General features: G+C 43.7%; 1 protein-coding gene across 3 annotated transcripts in view; it reads right to left on the bottom strand.

Moving 5' to 3' along the window:
* LOC133142025 (ras-specific guanine nucleotide-releasing factor RalGPS1-like) overlaps positions 1 to 22,516 on the bottom strand; it is a 131,234-nt gene that overhangs the window by 23,834 nt on the left and 84,884 nt on the right. For all 3 annotated transcript variants that reach the window (XM_061262946.1, XM_061262945.1, XM_061262947.1), the window contains 2 exons: positions 3,990 to 4,127; positions 2,917 to 3,010 (listed from right to left, as the gene is read on the bottom strand). In XM_061262946.1, coding sequence (XP_061118930.1) covers positions 2,917 to 3,010; positions 3,990 to 4,127 — 232 coding nt within the window. The remainder of the gene's footprint in view (positions 1 to 2,916; positions 3,011 to 3,989; positions 4,128 to 22,516) is intronic.

Here is a 22,516-nt window from a genome sequence, read left to right as displayed (position 1 = left end):
CGGCCTGGGAATCTAACCCCGGCCACACCAGTCACCGGGAGGCCCACAGGAATTTGGTCAGTGGCACTGCCACCCTTTCTTTGCATGCCAGCCATCTCGTGTGACTGATGAGGATCTACGGCCCATAGTCTGCGCTGCCCTCAGATGACACCGGAGGAGGCGACAGGACCTGCTCACAAACATGACGGCTCATCGCAGCACAGGAGAACAACTCTTTGGAAGAAAGTTTTGACAGTAAGTCTAAAAATTCCTTGAGTGAAAACTCTTGAATGAAAGTAAAAAAAGGAGAGAGTTGAGATATGATTCTTAAGGGGTCAGATGAAGCAGTCCAGTAATCCACAGCTGTAGTTCCTCATCTGTACTGTCCTGAAGAGCGTGTCTTTGAGGAGCCCAGTGATACATCACTTCACCAAAAAAAAAACAACTTAAAAGGACAGCAAGGAGCCTGATGCATTAACAGAAACGACAGAAGTGACATCCAAATCCTCCCTTCACTACTGGCTGCTCTTCTCGGCCTGATTCAGTTAGCCTGCTGCTTCAGTTAGCCTGCTGTTAAAGAGCAAAACGATGGAAATGATTTCAGCTTTGAGGACAGATGGTGATGACTCACTTCCTTACATCTGTAGGCGACACTTGTGACACACACACGCACATGCATGCACGCATGCATGCACACACACACACACACACGTATGCACGCACGCACACACACACACACACACACTCACACGCATGCATGCACACACGCACGCACACAGACACACACACACACACGCACACGCATTCACGCACACACACACACACACACACGCATGCACGCAGGCATGCACACACACACACGCACACACACACAGGCACACACGCACACACAAGCACAAGCACATTTAGACATACACAGAAGGACACACGCATGCACAACACAAACATACATGCACACACATACTGTACAGATCAATACACATACCTATACACACACACACAAAAGCATGCACATGCACACACGCGTACAAACTGACACAAGCATACACATTCACTAGATTTACACATTTACAATAAAGCCATTTAGCAGATGCTTTCAGCCTAAGTGACTTTCAGAAGGTGAATTTAACATGGCCAGAAACCCAGCGCTAGAGCAACAAAGCTACAATCAAATCAGTGCCATTGAAGAGACGTGTGCCAAATAAATGACCCAAAGTTTTATTTCACTAAGTTTTCTTCCAGTGAAAACAGCTGCCATATCTATGAATTATCATGAAAACAACCAAAAGCACTGTCAGATTTAATTATGTTTTCCTGGCAGGAAGGTGTTCTGTTTAATGCGTGACTATTAATGCTACCACCAACCCTGATCTGCTTAGAGGGGCCATCCCAGCGGGGGTGAAGGTGTGCCAGATCGATGAAAACCCACTGAACGAGTCAGAGCCAACACGGCCAGCATAACCTAAAACCAGCTTTCCCCCAAGGCTCAGGAACAGGGAAAACGTGAGAAACATACCAATGGCACAAAAACAGTATGAGGCCCACGCTCGGAAAGACTGTCATCGTGGTTTACAGGCTCTGTTCGGTTCTGCAAACCCCATTGCCACTGTCAGAGATGAATGGACGGGTGTCTTTTTCCATTCATGCTTTTATATAGAACTGTAAGAATTATTAACTCTCAGACACACACACGCACACACACACACACACGTACATGTCCTTCTACCTACTGAGGAGTATCTATTGACATTGTGGAACGTTGCCACAGAGCATTCCAAGGTGTTCCAGGAAAGTGATACTAATGATTATACTGTAGAGAACTACCAAGAATGACTTACAGGGGCCCAAGTGACTTACAGGGGCCTGAGTGACTTACAGGGGCCAGAGTGACTTACAGGGGCCTGAGTGACTTACAGGGGCCTGAGTGACTTACAGGGGCCCGAGTGACTTACAGGGGCCCGTGGTGTACAAATCAAACTGAAAAGCACAGTCACAAGAGGAGGGGGTTGACACGGCCCCTCTCCACAGAGCGTCTCCACGTTTAAACACACTGGGGGGAGGGCCTTGTGCAAAGCAAGGAAAAGAGATCACCCATTTAACGGCTTGAGTTTCACTTGATGGAGACTTTCATCGTGTCCATATATCTAATGCCGTCAGCTATACAAATCCGCCAGAGCAAATCACGAGAAAACAGCCATTACCAAAGCTGAAACTGTTTATTGGCTAATAGCTTTATCTGAGGGAAGTAAAAAATTCAAGCTGTGCTAAATCAGATTTATGGGTTCACCATTCCTCAAAGTGGACTGGCTTCTCTCTGCTACAGTGAAGCTGTTTCATAACCCTCACCAGGAGAGAGTCTGTGGCATCTCCGCAGACTGAGAGATTGGGGGAAACCCAACCAGTGGACTGCACACTACACAATATCACAGCCTGTGTGGGCCTCCCAGACAACTTCTTCAAGAGAGATAAGTGTATAGATGAACTGTACAGAAGTGTCTAAGAAACTGAGATCAGATTCACAGGTGTGACAAGGAGTAGCATAGTTAATTTGTTATAGTTTTAGTATTACTGAATTCATAATACCCATCAAGTCATACTACTGGGAAATTCATACTACTTTCAGAATTTTATTTTGTGTGGCCCATGAATCCATGGTTCTCATGAATTCATGCGGCAAAATGCTCATACAGACCCAGTCAACACGGCTATAGATTATCCGCTAATGGACTGTTAGCATTGTGCCACCTACAGCTGACGGTAACCTGATCCTGAATTTGATTTTATTCAAACATTATGCACTGCACTAGTGTTGCATTTGGAAAAGTGCAATGGGGTATGAAGCCCCAGCTGACAGACAGACGCTCGCTCTCAGCTGACAGACAGACAGACGCTCGCTCTCAGCTGACAGACAGACAGACATGCTCGCTCTCAGCTTACTTATAGTTGTCATCCTCCACAAACTTCTGTAGCTCCTCGATGTAGCGCACGGACATCAAGTACTTCTGGACGTGTGGCAGCGTGACCAGGTGCTCTGTGAGGGGGTGCAGAGGGGAGAGCAGTCAGAGGAGCCGGATTTGCCTACAACCAACTTATTCTAGGTTTATAAGCAATGTATATAATGTTTATAACCATGTTATAAGCAGACCAACTGTAATTCTTGTTCATAACTGAAGTAATTCATGTTTCTAAGCAGAAAAAACAATTAACTTCTATGCCCAGGGGACCTGGCTGCTGCTGGAAGTGGTACTGAAGATGAGGATCCTTGTTCATAAGGAAGAGGTTATTCCTTATTTATTTGAAGAAAAAGTTAACAGAATCTGTGACAGTGTGCCTTGCACATAGAACTGGGAGAAACAATCCCTAAACGCTGATATAAAACGTGGGGAACTCTCACAGTAGTTAATTAATAAAATTTGCTGCGAGAAAGGGTCGGTTTAAAGGAGTCTCATGTTTCTAGCTCATGACAAACCTCGGGTGGGTTACACAGCCTTAAAAACTTTCCCAGACCTCTGTCAGGCGTGTGTGGTTTTCCCTTGTTCTTTCATTACCTCCCGGGCCCTGCAGCAACATTTTCCAGAGGCAGGGAAGCCCAGGAGCGCTTTGTCTCCAATGGCGATGGATTCGCTTGAATTTTTTACGACAAAAGTTATTCAAACAGTTTAAATGTTTTGTCTTGCTGCCCGGCGCGCTGCTTATTTTAACCGGTGCTTGCGTAATTCTGGGTACAGGGTGGAAAGACGGGGTTTATAAAATGCTACAATGACACAGTGTATGTTGTCTGTTAACTGAAACCTTACACTGTCCCACTCACAGAGAGATGACGTTCTGCATTGCCAACACCAGTAACATCATCACTGAGGCAACAGAATGTTAGAGTAATATAATGACTGGAGCAGAAAACTGCTGGTGAAACAATGGTGGGGCCTCATCGTGGTTGCAGGATGGGGGTAGCGGAATATTTGGGAAGTGCTGGGCGGAGCATCACGGCACAGGGCAGGATGGGCTCCCACCGTAGGTGCAGGACACCTGCAGGTCGGAGATGACCCTGAGGAGGTTGTTCATCTGATTGGTCCTCTGCTCCGTCTCGATGATGCTGTCGGAAGCCGGATAGGCTGAGTCGATGTAGGTCAAGTCAAACAGGTAAATACCTACATGGGAGAGAGAAGGATAGAGGGAAAGGCAAAAGACAGAGATAGAAAGGGAGAAAGAGAGAAAGCGAGAAAGCGATTAGGAATGTGTGGGTCTGCTTTTGCCAACATACAAATGAAGGAAAACTGACTGCATGTTTGGAAAGGTACTCAAATCACACTACATCCTCAATCCTCTGCCTAAAAGGCACCAAACACTGTATATTGTTGGCGTATGTACTGGCTACTGCTACCAGTTTTGAGACTGACAGTGACATTGTGCTGTTCGCTTAAACCTTTTACATGCACTTATGGAAGCTGGAACTTATTTTGCTATGACAGGTTTCAGTGAATCACCTCTTTTGCCATAAATGTGGCTGGCCAGACATTGAGGTGAATTACTGCTCGATTTTTTAATCTTTATCTCAGCTTATTTGTCAAAATGTCAATTCAGGTAAAATAAAGACCAACTGCAGACAGGAGACAGTATGATTTGGCTATCTTGAGGACAACTTATTGGGAGACGAACGTCTTCGTGCCATTGGCATGTCGAAGACTGGACTGAGCCAGCGGACTGTCGCTCCCTGTCTGGGCTGCCAGAAAATTCTCATCTGTGAAGACGTTGGAGCCAAATACAGTCCCTCAGTGAACGGGGAGGCTGTGAGCTGCTAAGCCCAGAACAAAATGTCACCTCCCCCCTTGGATTAGCAGTGTGCCAGCTCCTCTTGATCAAAACAAAATGTCTAAATTCTACCGAGAAAGTGCCGTGCCAAGCAGTGAAACTTTCTAATGGCTCGCAAATATTTGTGATGTTCAACCAAATTGTATTTTTCTGTTTTTAATTTTCCATTATTACAAAAGAACTAGAATATGGCAATGTTTAGATGAGAACAGAACATTCAGCTCATCAAGACTTATCTTGTTACTACTGATATATTTGCTAGCAGCAGGAGTTTTGTAATTCCTTAGAGAAAAAATGTCTAAAAACAAACACACACACACACACACACACACACACACACACACATTTTAATTCCATATTAGAGACCTCAGTTACACACATACACCAGCACTACCAGCAATAGCTGGTTAACTAGCACATACCCAAATAGACCAGCTTTGTGAAAGCTTGACCAGCTCAATTGTCAAGCTGGATTTTACAGAAGGGGGAACGAACAAACCAGACTGCCATAGAAAGACCGGCTATGCTAAGTCAACCAAACCAAAGAAGCAAATGACAGACATGAGACATTGCGAGTTTGAGGAGGAAGGATATCCTCCGCACCACACATCCTACCAGCCCCGGAGACCTGCAGACTGTTTGTGGGGTGAACCTCATGATGTCACATCCTCTGTGTCATTAAACTAAAGTCATCCAGGTCAATGTTCTTGTTCTGCCAAAACTGCCACTATCTGAGAAACTGGCTCTTGCACATTCTGGCTGGAACTCAAAGGTGAAAATACTGTGCATCACAACTCAACTCTGGCCCCTGCAGACCTGCAGAAGGCCAAGACAATTTGTTTTGCTGGAAAGAATTCTGTTTTCAGCACTGATCGGGCCTGAAGGAGCTGGACCCATGACCTGCGTGTGTAGCACTGATGCAGTTTTCCTGGACAGTGGACAGTCAGGCAGGATTTAAGGCTGTAGTAAAAAACGCCGGAGTTCAGAGCACGTTCTGGTGACTTCCAACAGCACCTTCCTACACTAGCCTTCTGCTTCAGTTCTACACTGCCGTTCAACAGCACAGTTCTACACCACCGTTTAATGCTATCGTTGATTGACAGCATTCGACATCACAGTTCCACACCACTGATTGACACTGCTTTTCTGGAGCAGATTGATATTGGGTTGGCACTGACTGCCCAATCATGCTTATCCATAACACCCAAATATCAACCAAAAAAATACCAGGCTGAAAGCAGTGCAGAATTCAGGTGATCTACTTTCTGTTGATTTACTACTCTGTCACTCTCGAAACAAAATTACTAATTGCAGATTAACCCAAAACTTGAGCATAAGAGCAACGAGGCATGGCTCTATTCCTCATGACCGATGTCATGAGTTTTTTCACGCAAGCCCCAGGAAAGGAGGCTCGTTAGGAAAAGATGCCATCGTTAACCCTAAATAGCGGTCGTTAGCAGCCCGTTTTCAAAGGCTGATCCACAACAATACAAAAAAATAAATAAATACAGGCAAGACGTGAAATGCAGACATCTGGAACTGAGCTAACTGGAACTCACTTGTTTGGCGAAAACCTTGACCCCTACAGACATCCGAATCACAACACTGGAACAGCCAGAGAATTGATGTGGCACTGTTTTTCTAAAAATGTAATCCCAGAGTGCCTCTATCAAGTTTTTATCTGAAAGGTGGTATATTAATATGCTACTTTATTTTATGAAATACAAAAAAAAATCTTCTTTTCTACTGAAATACAAGCATTTTCTTTTTGCAGAAAACAAAAAAAAATTTATCGAAAAAAGGGTGCCAAAGACTTTTGCACAGTACTGTATACCCTGTAGTATTGAGTAATATAATACAATATGCGTCACTGCCCGTGCCCTTGTCAGTCACTTTACAGAATGTCTCCCTACATGAACATGCTTCATAACAACCATGAAAGCATTGCCTGGTTCTACCATTCATATCTACAATTTTATGAAATTACAGTAAATACAGTACATCTACAACTATTCATCTGTTTGTGAGTTGTTTATAAGTCAGAAATAAGTAGTAACACATTTACAGGATGAAATGTTGCAAAATCCTTTAAACGTGCAAAATCCTTTAAAACCTGCCAGATTCCTGTCATTGTCTGATTGCCTTACCATTGAAGTGTTGGATGATAAATGCACTTATTATTCCCAATTTAAGCAAAGCTTTGCACAACTCTGTGGCTTTCTGATGGTTGACTGATATTTATCTGGGGGTTTTATCGATTAGGACATCACTTCTACCTCCAAACCAACAACAACAAAAAAATCTAAGCAGATTTAAAGAACACAGTTCAAGCAAAGGATTTTTCATTAACACTAACATTACACATGCACGATTCATTTCTGAATTATATTTCCAAAGGCTGGTCCAATTATGGATTCAGTTCAGACCAGTATAAACCAATTGAACGCTCAGATTTTGTGTCACCAAAATACAATTACTTCCATTTCTGCAAATAAGGAAAAGCAGTTACAACCATATCCCATAACGCACTGCTCAAACATGATCCTTCTTATCTATTCTTTCTGTTCATTTTGAACATTTCACCTTGGTGTGCTCCATTAATTATCAATGATTATGCATTATGTACGCCCATCTTGTTAATAAAATGCCACTCGAAAAAATATGGAGGCTCTTTTGCATTAGTGTGCTGTTAAACTGAAAAAACTATTTCAAGATGTGCCAAAATATTACTACTATGTTATTTTAATTGCCAGTATCATACACACAAGCATTTAGGGAATGCCCTGAGGGAATGTGCGGAGGCTGAACTAATTCTGAACGCCACACCCATCATTACACAACTCTGAGCACATGACCACACCCAGAATGACTGAGATCTAACACTCCATTGGTTTCCCTCTATTTATTCTCTTAAGTCATTTTGGATAGGTGCCTCCCTCAATGGGACAGTGGCTATCTGGCCTTTGAACACACGATACATCTGGTTCTGAGCCACAGTCCTTAGCCATGACACCAGAAATTGTAGGTGATAAAGAGCCAGTGACCTTTAATCCAGACTGTTCTGGGATCAGTTTACCAGTTGGCTAATGTCCTTCAGTCCTGATTCTATTCCTTTTGCTCCCTCCCTCCCACACACACACACACACACACACACACACACACACACACACACACACAGCAGGTATTAAATACTCAGTCCATTGTTTATGGATGCCACTTGTACCTACAAATTACTCCCCGTAACCCCACTCGCTGAACACACTCGATGAAACTGGACACAGTTCTTGAGTTGCGAAGTGGTTTGCAGTCAGCAATAACTCACAGCCAGACCCTCGCCCCTGTTTACCTGATACGAATGTTCATATCGTCTAAGGGTCAGAGAAACAAATGAAAGTCCAAGGAACCCCATAAAACACATTTCACAAGATGTGGCACAGGGCGGGTCAGCGTTTACTGGCTCCGTTACAGTGGACACCCAAGAAATCTGGGGGGGGGGGGGGGGGGATGAGGTGGCCAGCTGAGAACCAGGGAGGGGGGGGTCATAATGCAGACTGCTCCATTATGAGGACCCCCTCCACTAAAATACAAACTGCTGTCTGTCTGAAAGCAAGATAACATGGAGGAGTGCCATAGATATAAGGACAAGCACACACAGGCATACATAAACTGTCATACACACACACACACACACACACACACACATGTAAAGAGACATACACACACCTAATTGCACACATTCACAAAGACACACACAATCTCTCTTGCTCTCTCTCACACAGACACGCACACGCATTCACTTCACAGACGCAGACACACATAGATTACACATACACACACACACACTCACTCAGACACCGAACCGACCTCAAAACTATGAGGTAATCCAACTGCACAGTGCCACAGGACATCTATTAATTTAATTTACAGTATTTATTGTGGAAAGACTACAATGGAGTCATTACTTGAATGTCTTCATAACACAAACCTTTCTCCCCGCGCAAACTGTAATGTTTGTGTCTCTTAGCAACCAGTTGTTGTTGCCGTGGAACCCTTGGGCAATCCCGACCAGGTGTGCGACTGTTTCCCCTTTGATTCAGTATAACTGCAATTGTCACACAGCTGTCAGACGTGATCGTTAAAACACCGTTAACGGGGAGTGTGTGCCACACACATCCTGTCACACGCTCACAGTGAAGGCCTTAAATTAGGCCTAAAGTGTGTGTGTGTAACCATGAGTGATTGAGCGGTCTCTCAGACTTCCACAGCAGCCTGTTTAAACTCAGAGCACACCGATCATCAGAACAGCAGAACTGCTGACCTCTCTCAGGGAGGGCCAGAGAAACTTCAGGGGAAGTCAGGGGGAAGCATGGAAAAATAATGATGAATTTGTTTTGGTGGTCATATATTTCTCTATTTTAGGTCAAATTAACTATATTTCAGCACTGGTAAGACACTGACCCAGAGCTATACCAGCTGATCAAACAAATTATAAAATACATGGATTCCAAAGCTATACTCTACCTTAGTCCTCCCTCCTGATTTTCCCTGCCCCTCCTTTCTGATATCCCTATCCTTCTCTAACCCCCCCCCCAAAAAAAATAAAATAAATTTGCACTTATGACGACTATGTTTAGAACAGCATTTCATGTGTATTTTGCTAGTTCTGGATGTGATGCTTTGACTTATGGTAGAACCTATGCACTTGTAAGTCGCTTTGGATTAAAAGCGTCTGCCAAATGACTAAAATGTAAATGTAAATACCAGCTGATCTAACGTTGGTTTAAAGTATGACGATCCAGAACAGTAGTAGATGATCTAACACAGGTAAAACACACTGATCCAGAACACCAGTGGCTGGTTTCTCTGCATGTATTAACAACAGAGTACATTATGCTGGCACATTGGAGTGTGTGTGCCAATGTATGACTGAGAAACAGAATGATGACGTGAGGGTGTGTGTGTGTGTGTGCATGTGTGACAGAGAGAGAGATTTCCAACCCACAATGAGGGTGACACAGTGGGGACGGACTCATAGGACATCACAAAAAACTGCTCTCAGAACAGTCTGGGTTAAAAGTGCGCTGGCTCATTCAGGGCATCTCACGTTCAACACACAGGCCTGGGAACCAGCTGTGCCTCTGGATCCACGCATGGGGGTGGAGAAGAACAAAGTGATGAAACCAAATCAAACAGAGCCAGCACATCACACGAATTTTAAAGACTGACGACTCGCTTGTAGTTTAATGATGAGCTAACCGCATCCCCTTAATCGGCCACCATGAATGATCTTTCAAACACTGTTGGTGAAGGCCTGTTCAATCCCAGCTCCAGATATTTGGAGTAATTAATGTGGATGAGCACATTTGCCAATGTAGAGTTTCGCCCGGTGAAAGTCAGACAGACTCGTTCAAGGTAAGATTGTACACGAGGTGAGATTCTCAGCACTATTTTGGCAGTGCTGAGGTTGACTGTGGGCGGCAGGTCTGCAAGAGACAGCGGGTTGTTTGTTCTTCTGTGCTTATGTTGTTGTACGCTTTGGTAATATTTACAGATGTTTTTCCTGCCAATAAAGCACTTGAATCTGAGAGAGAGAGAGAAAGTGACATCCAGATAGTCTTTAAAAAATGCTACTGCTACTAATGCTATGGCCGCTTATCCACTCCAGTAGTTGATGCTGATAAACCATGTTGAACTTAACTTTGAGGGAAAGAGAGAATAAATGGAATACAGACAGACTGTGGAGATGGTTACCGGAGAGGGAGATGAGAACATATGGGCTGGAATCTCCCGTCTATCAATAGTAGACACGCTGCAGTGATCTCATGCTAACGTGTCCCAGCTGCTTGAACTGTGTTTCGCGTGCATTAATACAGACTAGAGGAACACTTTATCCCCCCCCCCCCGCCCCTCCACCTTAAATTGGAGAGGTTATTCTCTCTTACGCATATTACCCCCTACCCTCAGGCCCATAAACCCCCATTTATCATCGTTAGGAAGATTAAACGCACAACGTTTCCAAACTGACCGGCTATTCACCATGACCTACTTCTGAAAGCATTTCCAGCACTGGAAAGGGAATGGTAAAGACCTTAAAGCACTCAGTCTAGACCTTAGTCCCAGGCTACTGATACCACTCTATATAGTATTTAAAGACATTACCATTACTGTAAAATAATATATAAATATAATCAAATCCATAGGGCTGAGTTTTGGATGAAGTTCCAGATGATTCTGATTGGTTTACAGGTAAATGGCAGTGCAGAGGATAATGCACTGCTACTTTTGAGTCATTATTTAACGTGCGACTCTCAGCTGAACACACACAGGGTGGCCAATGGGAGCACTTCAACTGTGTCTCGCCATTTGGCAAGTTTAAACACTAATAAATTCTGTTACACAGCAAGCCTGTTCTGCCACTGTTATTTGCATTTGACAGAGCCATTGCTCTCAATGGTGGATATACCAAGGGTCAGAGAGTCCTCATTTCACCTTGCAAATAGATCAAAAATCACTGATAAGAATTTGAGGTCTGTGGCGATTACCCTGTGATTAACTGGCCTTACTTGTTTATTGCAGCTACGCAGATGAATGCTCAGAATACATTTGCCACTCATTTGACCATTATCCAGTTCTAATTAAGTCATAGGTTTTGTTATTATGTTTAAGGTTAGATTGTTGGTTTTATTCAAAGCAGTATGCTTTTGTTAGTTAAGTTATGTGTGTTAAGTGGTCCAAACATCCTCACCATAGAAAAAGGTTCTATGCATGTAAGTTGACCGCATGCACACCTGCAAGAGAGATGAGGGTGTATGCGAGTGTGTGTGTGCGTGTGTGTGTGTGTGTGTTTGGGGTGGTTACAGGAGGTTCAGCCCACTGATAGTCTTCTCAAGCCAGTATTTTCTACACCAGGGAAGCAGACCTAATTTCCTGTTCAAGTCAAAGAGAAGAATAAAGAAACAGAACATAGATACTGTGTTAGTGAGCTCATGAGTGTGCCTTCATCTCTATCCTGTGAGGTCTGCCAAACCTACTGCACCAGAGCCAAGCACCCAATGCATGCCATATAACACACAGTCACGAGTGTATAGCACGTTTATAGACACAACACAAATAGCTATAGAGGCTTTATAAAGACACTTGGTTGTTGGGAGTCGCCAGGTAAGAATACAAGACTCAAGGGGAGAATGTTCACTTGAGAGTAGAATGGGATCTACTCTCAAGGGGAGAATGTTCACTTGAGAGTAGAATGGGATCTACTCTCAAGGGGAGAATGTTCACTTGAGAGTAGAATGGGATCTAGGGTGTCATTAAAATTTTGACACCATTTACTGCTGCATCAGCCATGTGCAGCCATTTGCATTGAGCATACACTGAGAGGAAGAGAGCCGGGCTGAAAAAGTACCACCATTATTATCATCGACTATTTTTGGTACAAAGGACGACTTAAACAGCTAATGGCTCTGAGCCAATGTTCCGAGAGCCTCGCTACCAGGCACGTTCCCCGGACGATGGTTCAACCACTTCCTGTCCTGTGTCAGGGCTCTTTGAGGATGCCGTCACTGAAAAAAGCCAGAGAAATTGGCCCGCTGAGAGTTTGAACCCCAGACTGTTACGTACAAGGCCTGGCCATCAAAAACGCAACGTTTCTCTCAGTTATTTTATGATGTTTCAGACATAAACCTTAGGGGGGGCTTCTTTGTATTAAATCAACTCTAAATGTGTTGCATATACACTCACTGAGCACTTTATTAGGAACACTATACTATACTAATACTGGCTCTCAAAACAGCCTAAATTCTTTGCGGCATGGATTCCTTGAGATTCTGTTCCATGTTGACACGATTGCATCATGCAATTTCTGCAGATTTGTCAGCTGCACATTCATGCTGCAAATCTCCCATTCTACCACATCCCAAAGGTGTTCTATTGGATTCAGGTTTGGTGACTGGGAAGGCCACTGAAGAACACTGAACTAATTGTCATGTTCATGAAACCAGTTTCAGACGACTTTTGCTTTGTGACATGGTTCATTATTATGCTGGAAGTGGCTATTAGAAGATGGGTACATTGTGGCCATGAAGGGATGCCCATGGTCAGCAACAACAATCAAATAGGCTGTGGCATTCAAGCACTGATTGATTGGTATGAACAGGCCCAAAATGGCAGGTTGGGTCCATGGATTCATGCTGTTGGCACCAAATTCTGACCCTACAATTTGTATGCCTCAGCAGAAATCGATGGCTATGCTATTATTCATGTTTTATTTAAAATCCAATGTGCTGTAGTACAGGGCCAAAACAACAAAAAAACACTTTCCAAATACTTACAGACTGGACTGTATGCACGCACGCAAGAACCCACACACACACATCCAATTAAAGCGATGAATGATAAATAGCTATAGCTATAAGTCAGATCCACTGCCAGGCTGGACGGAAACTAGGGAGACGTGTCATTAGCCTGGGACTGTGGTTTGACAAAGTCAATTTTCCTACGTTCACTGCGCATTTTTCTGCCCTTACATCAAGTGATGGGAGGGGGGGGGGGGTGTTCAGCACTGACACAAAACGCCTGCTACGCTGGGACTACAGTACATCTGAACACGCGCTCCCATGATGGAGAACAAGAGAGGGAGTGAGAAAGAGAGAGAAAGAGAAGCTTACTAACCCACTCAGCAAAGTTACTGTACAATTAGCTCCTGGTCAATTAACAGGCTTGTTAAACTGCTGTTGCCCTTGTGAACCGAAGCAAGGCAGCATTCGTTTTTTACTAAAACTCTCCCCCGTCTTTCAGGAACATCTTTGCACTGAAATGCGGTCCAGATAACCCATCTGGACTGGGAATTCTTTTAACAATTTCCTCTTCCATCCAGTTCTTCTCCTCATAACTTGGAATGCTGTTTCTCCTGGTGTATATGTGCACAGCACACAGAAACACCACAGGCATGCAACAGACGCCTATGACTTCAAACCAGGGCTGCACAACACCAGTGGTCGAGGGCCGGTCTACATACTTCTTTTTGTTCCAACCAATTGCCTTGTTTTCAATTTAAATAGCTCCATAAATTACCCTGGTTCAAGTGTGTACTTGAGCACAGTAAAATAAGTACAGCTGTAGCCGGTAATCACACAAATGTCAGATAAGAAGAGATTGAGTCAATTAAATAATTAAGAATGTAAGTTTAAACAAAATCCTGAAACGGATCGGCACAAAGGATGATCAGCTGTGCTCCCTGGAGGAGGTGTTTCAGACAGCAGCGATAAGCTCCCTGGAGGAGGTGTTTCAGACAGCAGTGATGAGCTCCCTGGAGGAGGTGTTTCAGACAGCAGTGATGTGCTCCCTGGAGGAGGTGCTTCAGACAGCAGTGCTCTCTGGAGGAGGTGTTTCAGACAGCAGTGCTCCCTGGAGGAGGTGTTTCAGACAGCAGAGCTCCCTGGAGGAGGTGTTTCAGACAGCAGAGCTCCCTGGAGGAGGTGTTTCAGACAGCAGTGCTCCCTGGAGGAGGTGTTTCAGACAGCAGAGCCCCCTGGAGGAGGTGTTTCAGACAGCAGAGCTCCCTGGAGGAGATGTTTCAGACAGCAGAGCTCCCTGGAGGAGGTGTTTCAGACAGCAGTGCTCCCTGGAGGAGGTGTTTCAGACAGCAGTGCTCCCTGGAGGAGGTGCTTCAGACAGCAGTGCTCCCTGGAGGAGGTGTTTCAGACAGCAGTGATCCCTGGAGGAGGTGTTTCAGACAGCAGAGCTCCCGGGAGGACAGCAGTGAGGCTGCACCCCTGGGCCAAGGGACATGGCCTGTGTACTCGCTCACATCCAGGTTTACGGTGGACTATCATTCATGTAAACACACAAAGAAAGAGAAAGAAAAAGGCAAGAAGAGACAGAGAGAGGGAGGGGGAGAGGGAGGGAGAGGGAGAGGGAGAGAGGGGGAAAAACTGGAACATGAAACAGTGTATGCTGGGAGAGCTTTTGAGACATATGACATGCAGTACTGTTTTACATTGCTGTAAACAAGGGCATATATTATTATATTTACCACAATATAAATAATAATTAATCTACAACAGCCACTGTTTTACCATGGACATGTAAGAGGGCGTGAGACCAGTTTTTATTTTCTCTGAGAATATAAGCCGTGTAATTTATTTAACATGGATGTATAAACTAAAATATAATTTCCCTTTTGCCAAATTTTCCAGACCCCAGTTTCGACATCATTGGTTTAGTAGGCACCAATCTGTTTGATGTTATTATTTACGTATTCACTCCTAGTTATTTGTTTTTATTGAAGCCATATTGGTTAAATACCTTTCTAAATGTTACAAGCTGCACTGCCTGATAGGCAAATCTCCTTGGGAACCATCTGTTTCCAGGCCACCGCTTCTTAACCAAGAGAGCTACAATGCTAAGCTAACGCTACTCGGCCTCCTTTTCAATCAATCTTATGCTCAATCTTCGTCTTTGCCCTGTCTGATAACCAAAGTTCCCCCGATATTCCAGTACAAATAAACTCAGTTAATGACAATAACCAGCTCTGAATTCCTCTGCACAGCCTTGCCTGCCAGAATTTGCCAGAACTTGCTGGAAAGGGCTTCTCTTTCCTGACCTGCAGGGTGGGGGGTGTGGGGAGGGAGGATCGGGGGCGTTGAGTGAGGGCTTTCATGTGCGTTTTTCCCTGTTGCCTGGTTACCAATGATTAGCAAAGCTGATGGCATCAAACTGGACTGGAGGAGAACGACCTCAGGAATCCAAATTCATCGGGCCCTTGTCATTTCAGAACAGAAGCAAGCTGTCTGCCCCTCGCTCCCAAAGAAGAGGACTGCGCCTGCATTCATAAGAGTTAAGAGTAGGCAGGCAGGAATGTCTAACTGTAAACAGGGCAGAAAATATACTTCTGAAAATCAATTGAGATTAAAATCTGTTTAATCTTAAATAAACTTTCGGTGGATAAATTTGCAAGAAGTTCTAAAGAATCTAAAGACTGTTTTATGGACTTTACAACTAATATTTTCCCAACATTCTGAGTAGGACTTGATGTCTTAACATCAACAACACGTAACCTTACTCAACAAAGGCCCATTTATCATAAGGGTATGATCATACAGTCTCCACAGAAGGCTGTTACTCATGCCCCCCTCTGATGTGGGGAGTTATAGCAGCAAGTAAGTGAACTTGACGGGTGATTTCACCGCACAGTGGGTCACCCTGGGATACAGTGTTATGGTTTCACTCGTGGGTCTCTCAGAATCCAGTGCGACTTGCAAAACATTTAGCCATTTTTTTGTCATAAATATCTCTTTGTCATTAAGATATCTCTGGTGTAAAAGACAGTCAAGCTGTAGTGACTATATTTCAGTGCAAAATCCACAATTAGGATTACTCATCCATATACTGCAGAACAGTGTGTCATTTAATTTAATGTAAGCAAACAAAGCACTCATTTCCTGCTACCCAGCCAGCAAAATGAGTTTCCCTTTTTAAATCCGTTGGGTCAAATTACCTTTATGTGGTACGGTTCTGCAGTACCTGTTGAAATAATGATTACTATACTTACATATGCATAAGTATGTTTTTGGAAGCTGATGCACAAAGCTGCTCATTTCTATCCCAAATCCTGAGCTTTGAGGTGCTGTTTAGCAGCATCCCTGAAAAACAGAAAAACCTACATGCAGCCAAACATGTTTCTTGTAACCCTGCGTCTTATGGCTCGTAAGAGAACAAAACCACACTTGGATTACTGATGAGTTAGTCTAAACTGAGCCTCTTCCATCTTTGGAGACATTGAAAATGCTTTCCTCACTTTTCAGACGCATAACACATCTAAACATCAGAGGCATAATTACAGCTGGAGTTCTAGAAGATGTCAATTTTGTTCATTTATTTCTGGTACACTAGTCCAGAGCCCTCCATGTTTGCCAAATGCAGCTGCAAGCTTTTCCTTTTATCAATTCTGTTAAAGTCTTTATTTGTTTGGTGATCATTTTTTTTCTCCAAGCAGTTTGTTTTCTGCTATTGCCAACACCTGTTTCCAAAATGTGGCCCTCTTTAACACGTTCTGATATAACCTTTCTCTGGTATCATCCATTAATCTCGAAGGCATATTATCAACTCTCTAAAAAGTGAATGATTCCCTTGGCCCTGGAGGACCGTGAGTTGCTGATCCCTGGATAAGAGGCAGCAGCGGACATCACATGCTTGGGAGCAGAGCATGCTGGTCTGTGCTCGCCTGAGCTGACCATCAATGAGCCATGCAGCGTCAGCATGACTGGAGAGAAAAGAAGCCAAAGCATGAAAATACAAAAAGAAGAAAATAAGTCAAAGCCAAAAAAAAGAAAAATCTAATAAAGAAATCAGACTCAAATATGTGATTAGAGTCAAGAAGGGAAAATTAGTTAAAGAGCAAAATGAATTAGAAAAACAAAATTTGAGTCAAGACAGGAAAGAAAGAAAAAAAGGAGAGTCAAAGGGTCAAGAAAGACATATGCATCCAAAAGTAAAAGAAAAAACCTGAAGGAATAACGAACATTGAAAAAAAACCTGATCTTTCCAAGATGATCTGGTATGATGGAAGGACACGTTTCACCCCAAAATAGAGGAAATGTCTCAATTTGTCTCCTGTTGACCTACTGGGGCCTTTGAGTCCAGCACAACTGTGGAGCCTGAGGCTCCATGAGGGCCTCTCTGATGTAGCTGACTGGTCCACAGCACATATCACCACACTCCCTTTACATAAGTACTGTCTGCTTCCCTCAGAAAGAGCCCTGTGCCCTGCAGCTGTTCCATGAGAAAATTATAGAATAAGTTATAGAATGCCTTTTAGATATTGACCAGAGCATGTGAAGTAAAGACCGACGGAATCAAGGGAATCAATGGAAAGAACTGTGCAGCCACAACATGGGACAATTAGGTGCCCAGATTTGAAGAGCAAATTTTAGTCTGGGAATATGACCAGGACATACAAATTCCCATTTCTGAAAAAAACACAAAAATGATTTAATAAAACATTCTGGTTATTTCACAGGTTTATAAACTGCTATTTTAAAAATAGGTCTGCGTGCTTTTATTTGTCATTATAGACGTATAATGTATAGGCTGCTTGGTGAGAAAAATATGTTTCAGAAACCTTGACTGCATGTTTTATATTTCTTACAGTGACATCACCTTGCTCTGGTCTATGTCAGACCTGCCTTTTCCAAAATAAGACAAAAGTGGGCTCTACATGCACATAAATTGGATCTGAATAATTTTGAACCACTAATCCATGGGCAGCCCATCACTTCTCCCAGTTCAAGTTCCTGGTCACACTTTACAATAAGGTTCATGAATTTGCATCAACTAAAGTAGTTATTAACAGGAATTAATGTATCTACAAATACATTAATTAACCATGAAATTAACTGTTCATGTTACCTTTTCATGTTTTTGTAAAACTACTAACTTAAGTATTAGTTATGTAAATACACATTCGCAAAACATAGGATAAACTTATAATTAACCATTAACTGTTTCTTTCCAATATAAATTGGCATTAAATAATGTAGTTGTTCACATGAATTAGTGATATACAAAAACATAAACAAAACTGGACAGATGAACTGCTCAGTAGTTAGTTAACTACATGAGCTAATGCCAATTAATGTAACCCTATTGTAAAGTGTTACCAAGATTTCACTTTCTGTTTGCAAAGCTCAATTCTGTCATTGCCATGCAAGACTCTTGGGATAAAACTAAGTGTTTTTTCTCAGAAATATAATGAAATTAAAATGTTAAAGAAATTACTGTCACACAGTCAAGACTGTCAGCGGTCTGTGTGCGTGGCCAACAGCCCTGAGAGTTGAAGGGTGTGTTCTGTGTGGAATCTGTGAAACCCTGCCTGTTCTGGATTTTAAAACTCTGCACCCGCCCTCCTCAAAACCTCCAAACCACCAGACACCCACCCTTCTGGCACCCAGAGCTGGTTTTAGCACAGACATATGACAGCATGATTTGGGAGGCATTTCCTGATTACAGCCCTACCACACTCAAAGGAACGTGGTTAACAGTTATCACCATTCTCACAGTATCATGGAAACAAGCTCACGGTATCCCCGGAAACGGCATCACCATGCACACAGTAACCTGGGAAACATCATCATGCTCATAGAAATGGTCAGCCACTTCAGAAACACGCAAAATGTTGAACGAGGAATGGATTCGCTTGAAATTGAACAGATATTAAACTGAACAGTATTGACCTAAAATGAGCAGCTTCAAACTGAACTGAACTGAACTGAACTGAACTGAACTGAACTTAACTGAATTGAACTGAATTGAACTGAATTGAATTGAATTGAATTGAATTGATCTGCAGCAGTTCATCTGGCCTTCATGAAAAGGACTCACCCACCCCCAGCTTTTGGAAATAAGAACGGGGTTACAACATCATTCCGCCCCAGCAGAGCGCTAAGTACGGCATCTGCATTTGGACCGGGTCGGGTCCAGTCATCTGGCTTCCTCAGCTGCTGCTGCTTTCATTGCGTTTAATGAGTGGTTCCTGTAATTACGTTCTTTGGGTCACGTCCCAGAAGAAACAATCATCTCTCTAATGAGACACTTAAGGGATGCACTAACACTGCTCAAACACTGTACACCGTAAATACTCACACATCAGTTGCTGTCAGCAGACTCTTCCTCTCTGAAGAGCTGAGCATGGCAATCTGTGTGTGCTTATGGGCACACGTGTGTGCGTGTGTGCACGTGTGTACATGCCAGTGCATGTGTGAGCATCTGCAAGCGTGCATGTGTGCATGTGATTGTGTGTGTTTGTGAAAGTGCGAGCATTGTTCAGTGTGTATGCGGACATTTCGGATTTGTGTGTGTGTGTGTATTTTGTGTGATTGTATCAAACATGAACAAAATGATTAGTTGTATGCTTTCACAATCATAATATGAAAATGATTATTGATATTGCAAGATTAATGCTGCTACTACAACTCAAGCAGACGGATGATACTGCAGGTTCCCAAAAACAGAAATCCAATACCTAAAAAATGCAAAAAAATAAAAGTACCCCCCCCCCCCCCCCCCCGATATGTACTGTACGTTATGACCACACCACATTATGTACTGCAATTGTGTATATTGTGCAGAAATACGTCACTGATATTGTTGTTCTTTGAACACCAATATTTTTTAGGGTAGTGTAGAAGAAGTGTGTGCTATTCGTACAGCAATAGATTCTTCAGACCACTTGTGGAGCCAGCTGTGTACATATTTTTTAATGTCCAAATTACTCAATCAATGAATCTGCAAAAAGTGCACACCCTCACCAGACAAAGTGCCAACATTGCTATTAAATGGCTATTTATTTGCCCCATATAGGCCCTGTTCCTTCATAAAGGAACAGGGCCTATATGCGACACTGAGAAAGTGTTTAAACCAGCCCTGTAACCTCCGGCCCAACACCCCAGTTCTCCACCAGATGTGCTGAAACCATATGGCACTGATCAGTTTTAAACGAGGGCTTTAAAATTGGTTTTAAATAAGTCTTTGTGTTGTGAGGGGCTTCTGTGGTGGTTTGGAGTGACTTTCATTAGCAGGAACGTGGCCCTGCTACACGGCTGTGTTTCCTGCTGACTTGTATGGAAAATAGCGCTTTTTTTTTATTTTTACGGAGGGTATGCTAAGGGCTTGTGGGTGAGAGTCATTCAGGATATCCAGCCACAGCTGTTCATGGCAGTGGGGGACTTTCCATCCCTCCTTTTCCAGAGACCAGGGCTCAAAAGTCAAGGACAGCAAACAATACACACATTGGTTTTCTTTTTTTACTTCAGTGACCCGGGTGCTTTGATGTGAAGTAATTAAAAGACATAATTAAAAAAGAAAGCTTGGTAACATTCCTCCAAAGCCAACAGCCCCTTTGAGACATCCGCTGATTAATGCAAGACAGAAAAATATAAAACAAAGAGAGAAGAAAAGACAGAGACGATGACCTCAGTGATATGTCCCTCGTCCCTGCTGACACAGATGAAAGTGCACATGGGACCACAGCTGGGACTACAAACACTGAACATCTCAGGAGACAGAGTAGGACTACAAACACTGAACAACTCAGGAGACAGAGTAGGACTACAAACACTTAACAACTCAGGAGACAGAGTATGACTACAAACACTGAACATCTCGGGAGACAGAGTTGGTCTGCAAACACTGAACATCTCAGGAGACAGAGCTGGTCTGCAAACACTGAAAATCTCAGGGGACAGAGTTGGTCTGCAAACACTGAACATCTCAGGAGACAGAGCTGGTCTGCAAACACTGAAAATCTCAGGGGACAGAGTTGGTCTGCAAACACTGAACATCTCAGGGGACAGAGTGGGTCTACTGGTCGGGTGCTGCTTGACATGCCAGCCATTGTCTTAGAGGTTATGTCACGCTAGGTGTGCACTCAAAGGGTCATTACCCCAACTCCATATTCCACTATGCTGTGTCTTTACGCTGTATAAATACTGTAATGTTAATGGGTAGAGCGCAGATACAGCTCAAACACAGTTGGGATCCAGCATGGATATACAGTAGCATGGGTAAACCCAGATGCAGCATGCCTACAACCTGGATGCTGCACGGATGCAACGCAAAGTACTGCATCGTCAGGAAGTGACCCAGCCTGTGTGGATGCTCGAGCACTCCCACCATTACATTACATTATTGGCATTTGGCAGACGCTCTTATCCAGAGCGACGTACAACAAAGTGCATACCCATAACCAGGGATAAGTTCGCTGAAAGACCCTAGAGGTAAGTACAATTTCAACTGCTACCTGTACAACAAAGATAAGGACAAGGGCCATTTTTTTTTTTTTTTTTTTTTTTTTTTTTTTGAACAAACAAACAAACAGAGCAAAAGTCACCAAAGTTAACTATCCAAACACTGCTTACCTAGCCAACTAAAATACCGATACACAAGTCACAGAGACAACAATTAAGGTTCACAGGGAGGTAGGGAGGGATGGGGAGAGGTGCTGTTTGAAGAGGTGTGTCTTCAGCTTGCGCTTGAAGGTGGGGAGAGATTCTATAGTTCTGACCTCAACGGGGAGTTCGTTCCACCACCGTGGAGCCAGAACAGACAGTAGTCGTGAGCGTGAGGTGGAGGTTCTGAGAGGGGGAGGTGCCAAGCGGCCTGTGGAGGCTGAACGAAGAGGTCTGGCAGGGGTGTAGGGTCTGATGATTTTTTGCAGATAAGCTGGGGAAGACCCTTTAACTGCTTGGAAGGCTAGCACCAATGTTTTGAATTTGATGCGAGCCATGACAGGCAGCCAGTGGAGGGAAGTAAGCAGGGGGGTGACATGTGAGTATTTGGGAAGGTTGAAGACCAGACGAGCTGCAATGTGACCGGGTCACCGCCGCAATGTTCTCGGAAAGGGACAGTCTGCTGTCCATCACCACGCCGAGGTTCCTTGCACTGGGTGACGGCGTGAGTGTGGTATCCCCGAGGGAAATGGAGAGATCCAGATGGGGAGAGGTATTAGCAGGCCACCACACACACCTGCCAAGGACATCAGGGGCTTAAAGAAAACAACATGGGGAGAAGGACATCACTGAGAAGGACATCTCTGCTTGGGTTTCCATGCAGGCTGCATCCGGGCCCAGTGCTCTGTCCAGCACTTGTGACCTCGATCATTTTCCCAAAAGGCTGAATGCTGCTGGCAGGCATAAAGATTACATCACTGCCCAGGGACAATGAGTGCACTGGGATT

The sequence above is a fragment of the Conger conger genome, chromosome 12 (genome assembly GCF_963514075.1).
Source record: "Conger conger chromosome 12, fConCon1.1, whole genome shotgun sequence".
Taxonomy (NCBI): Eukaryota; Metazoa; Chordata; class Actinopteri; order Anguilliformes; family Congridae; genus Conger; species Conger conger.
Note: the sequence above shows the minus strand (reverse complement) of the source record. Positions and strands in the feature narration are given on the sequence as shown.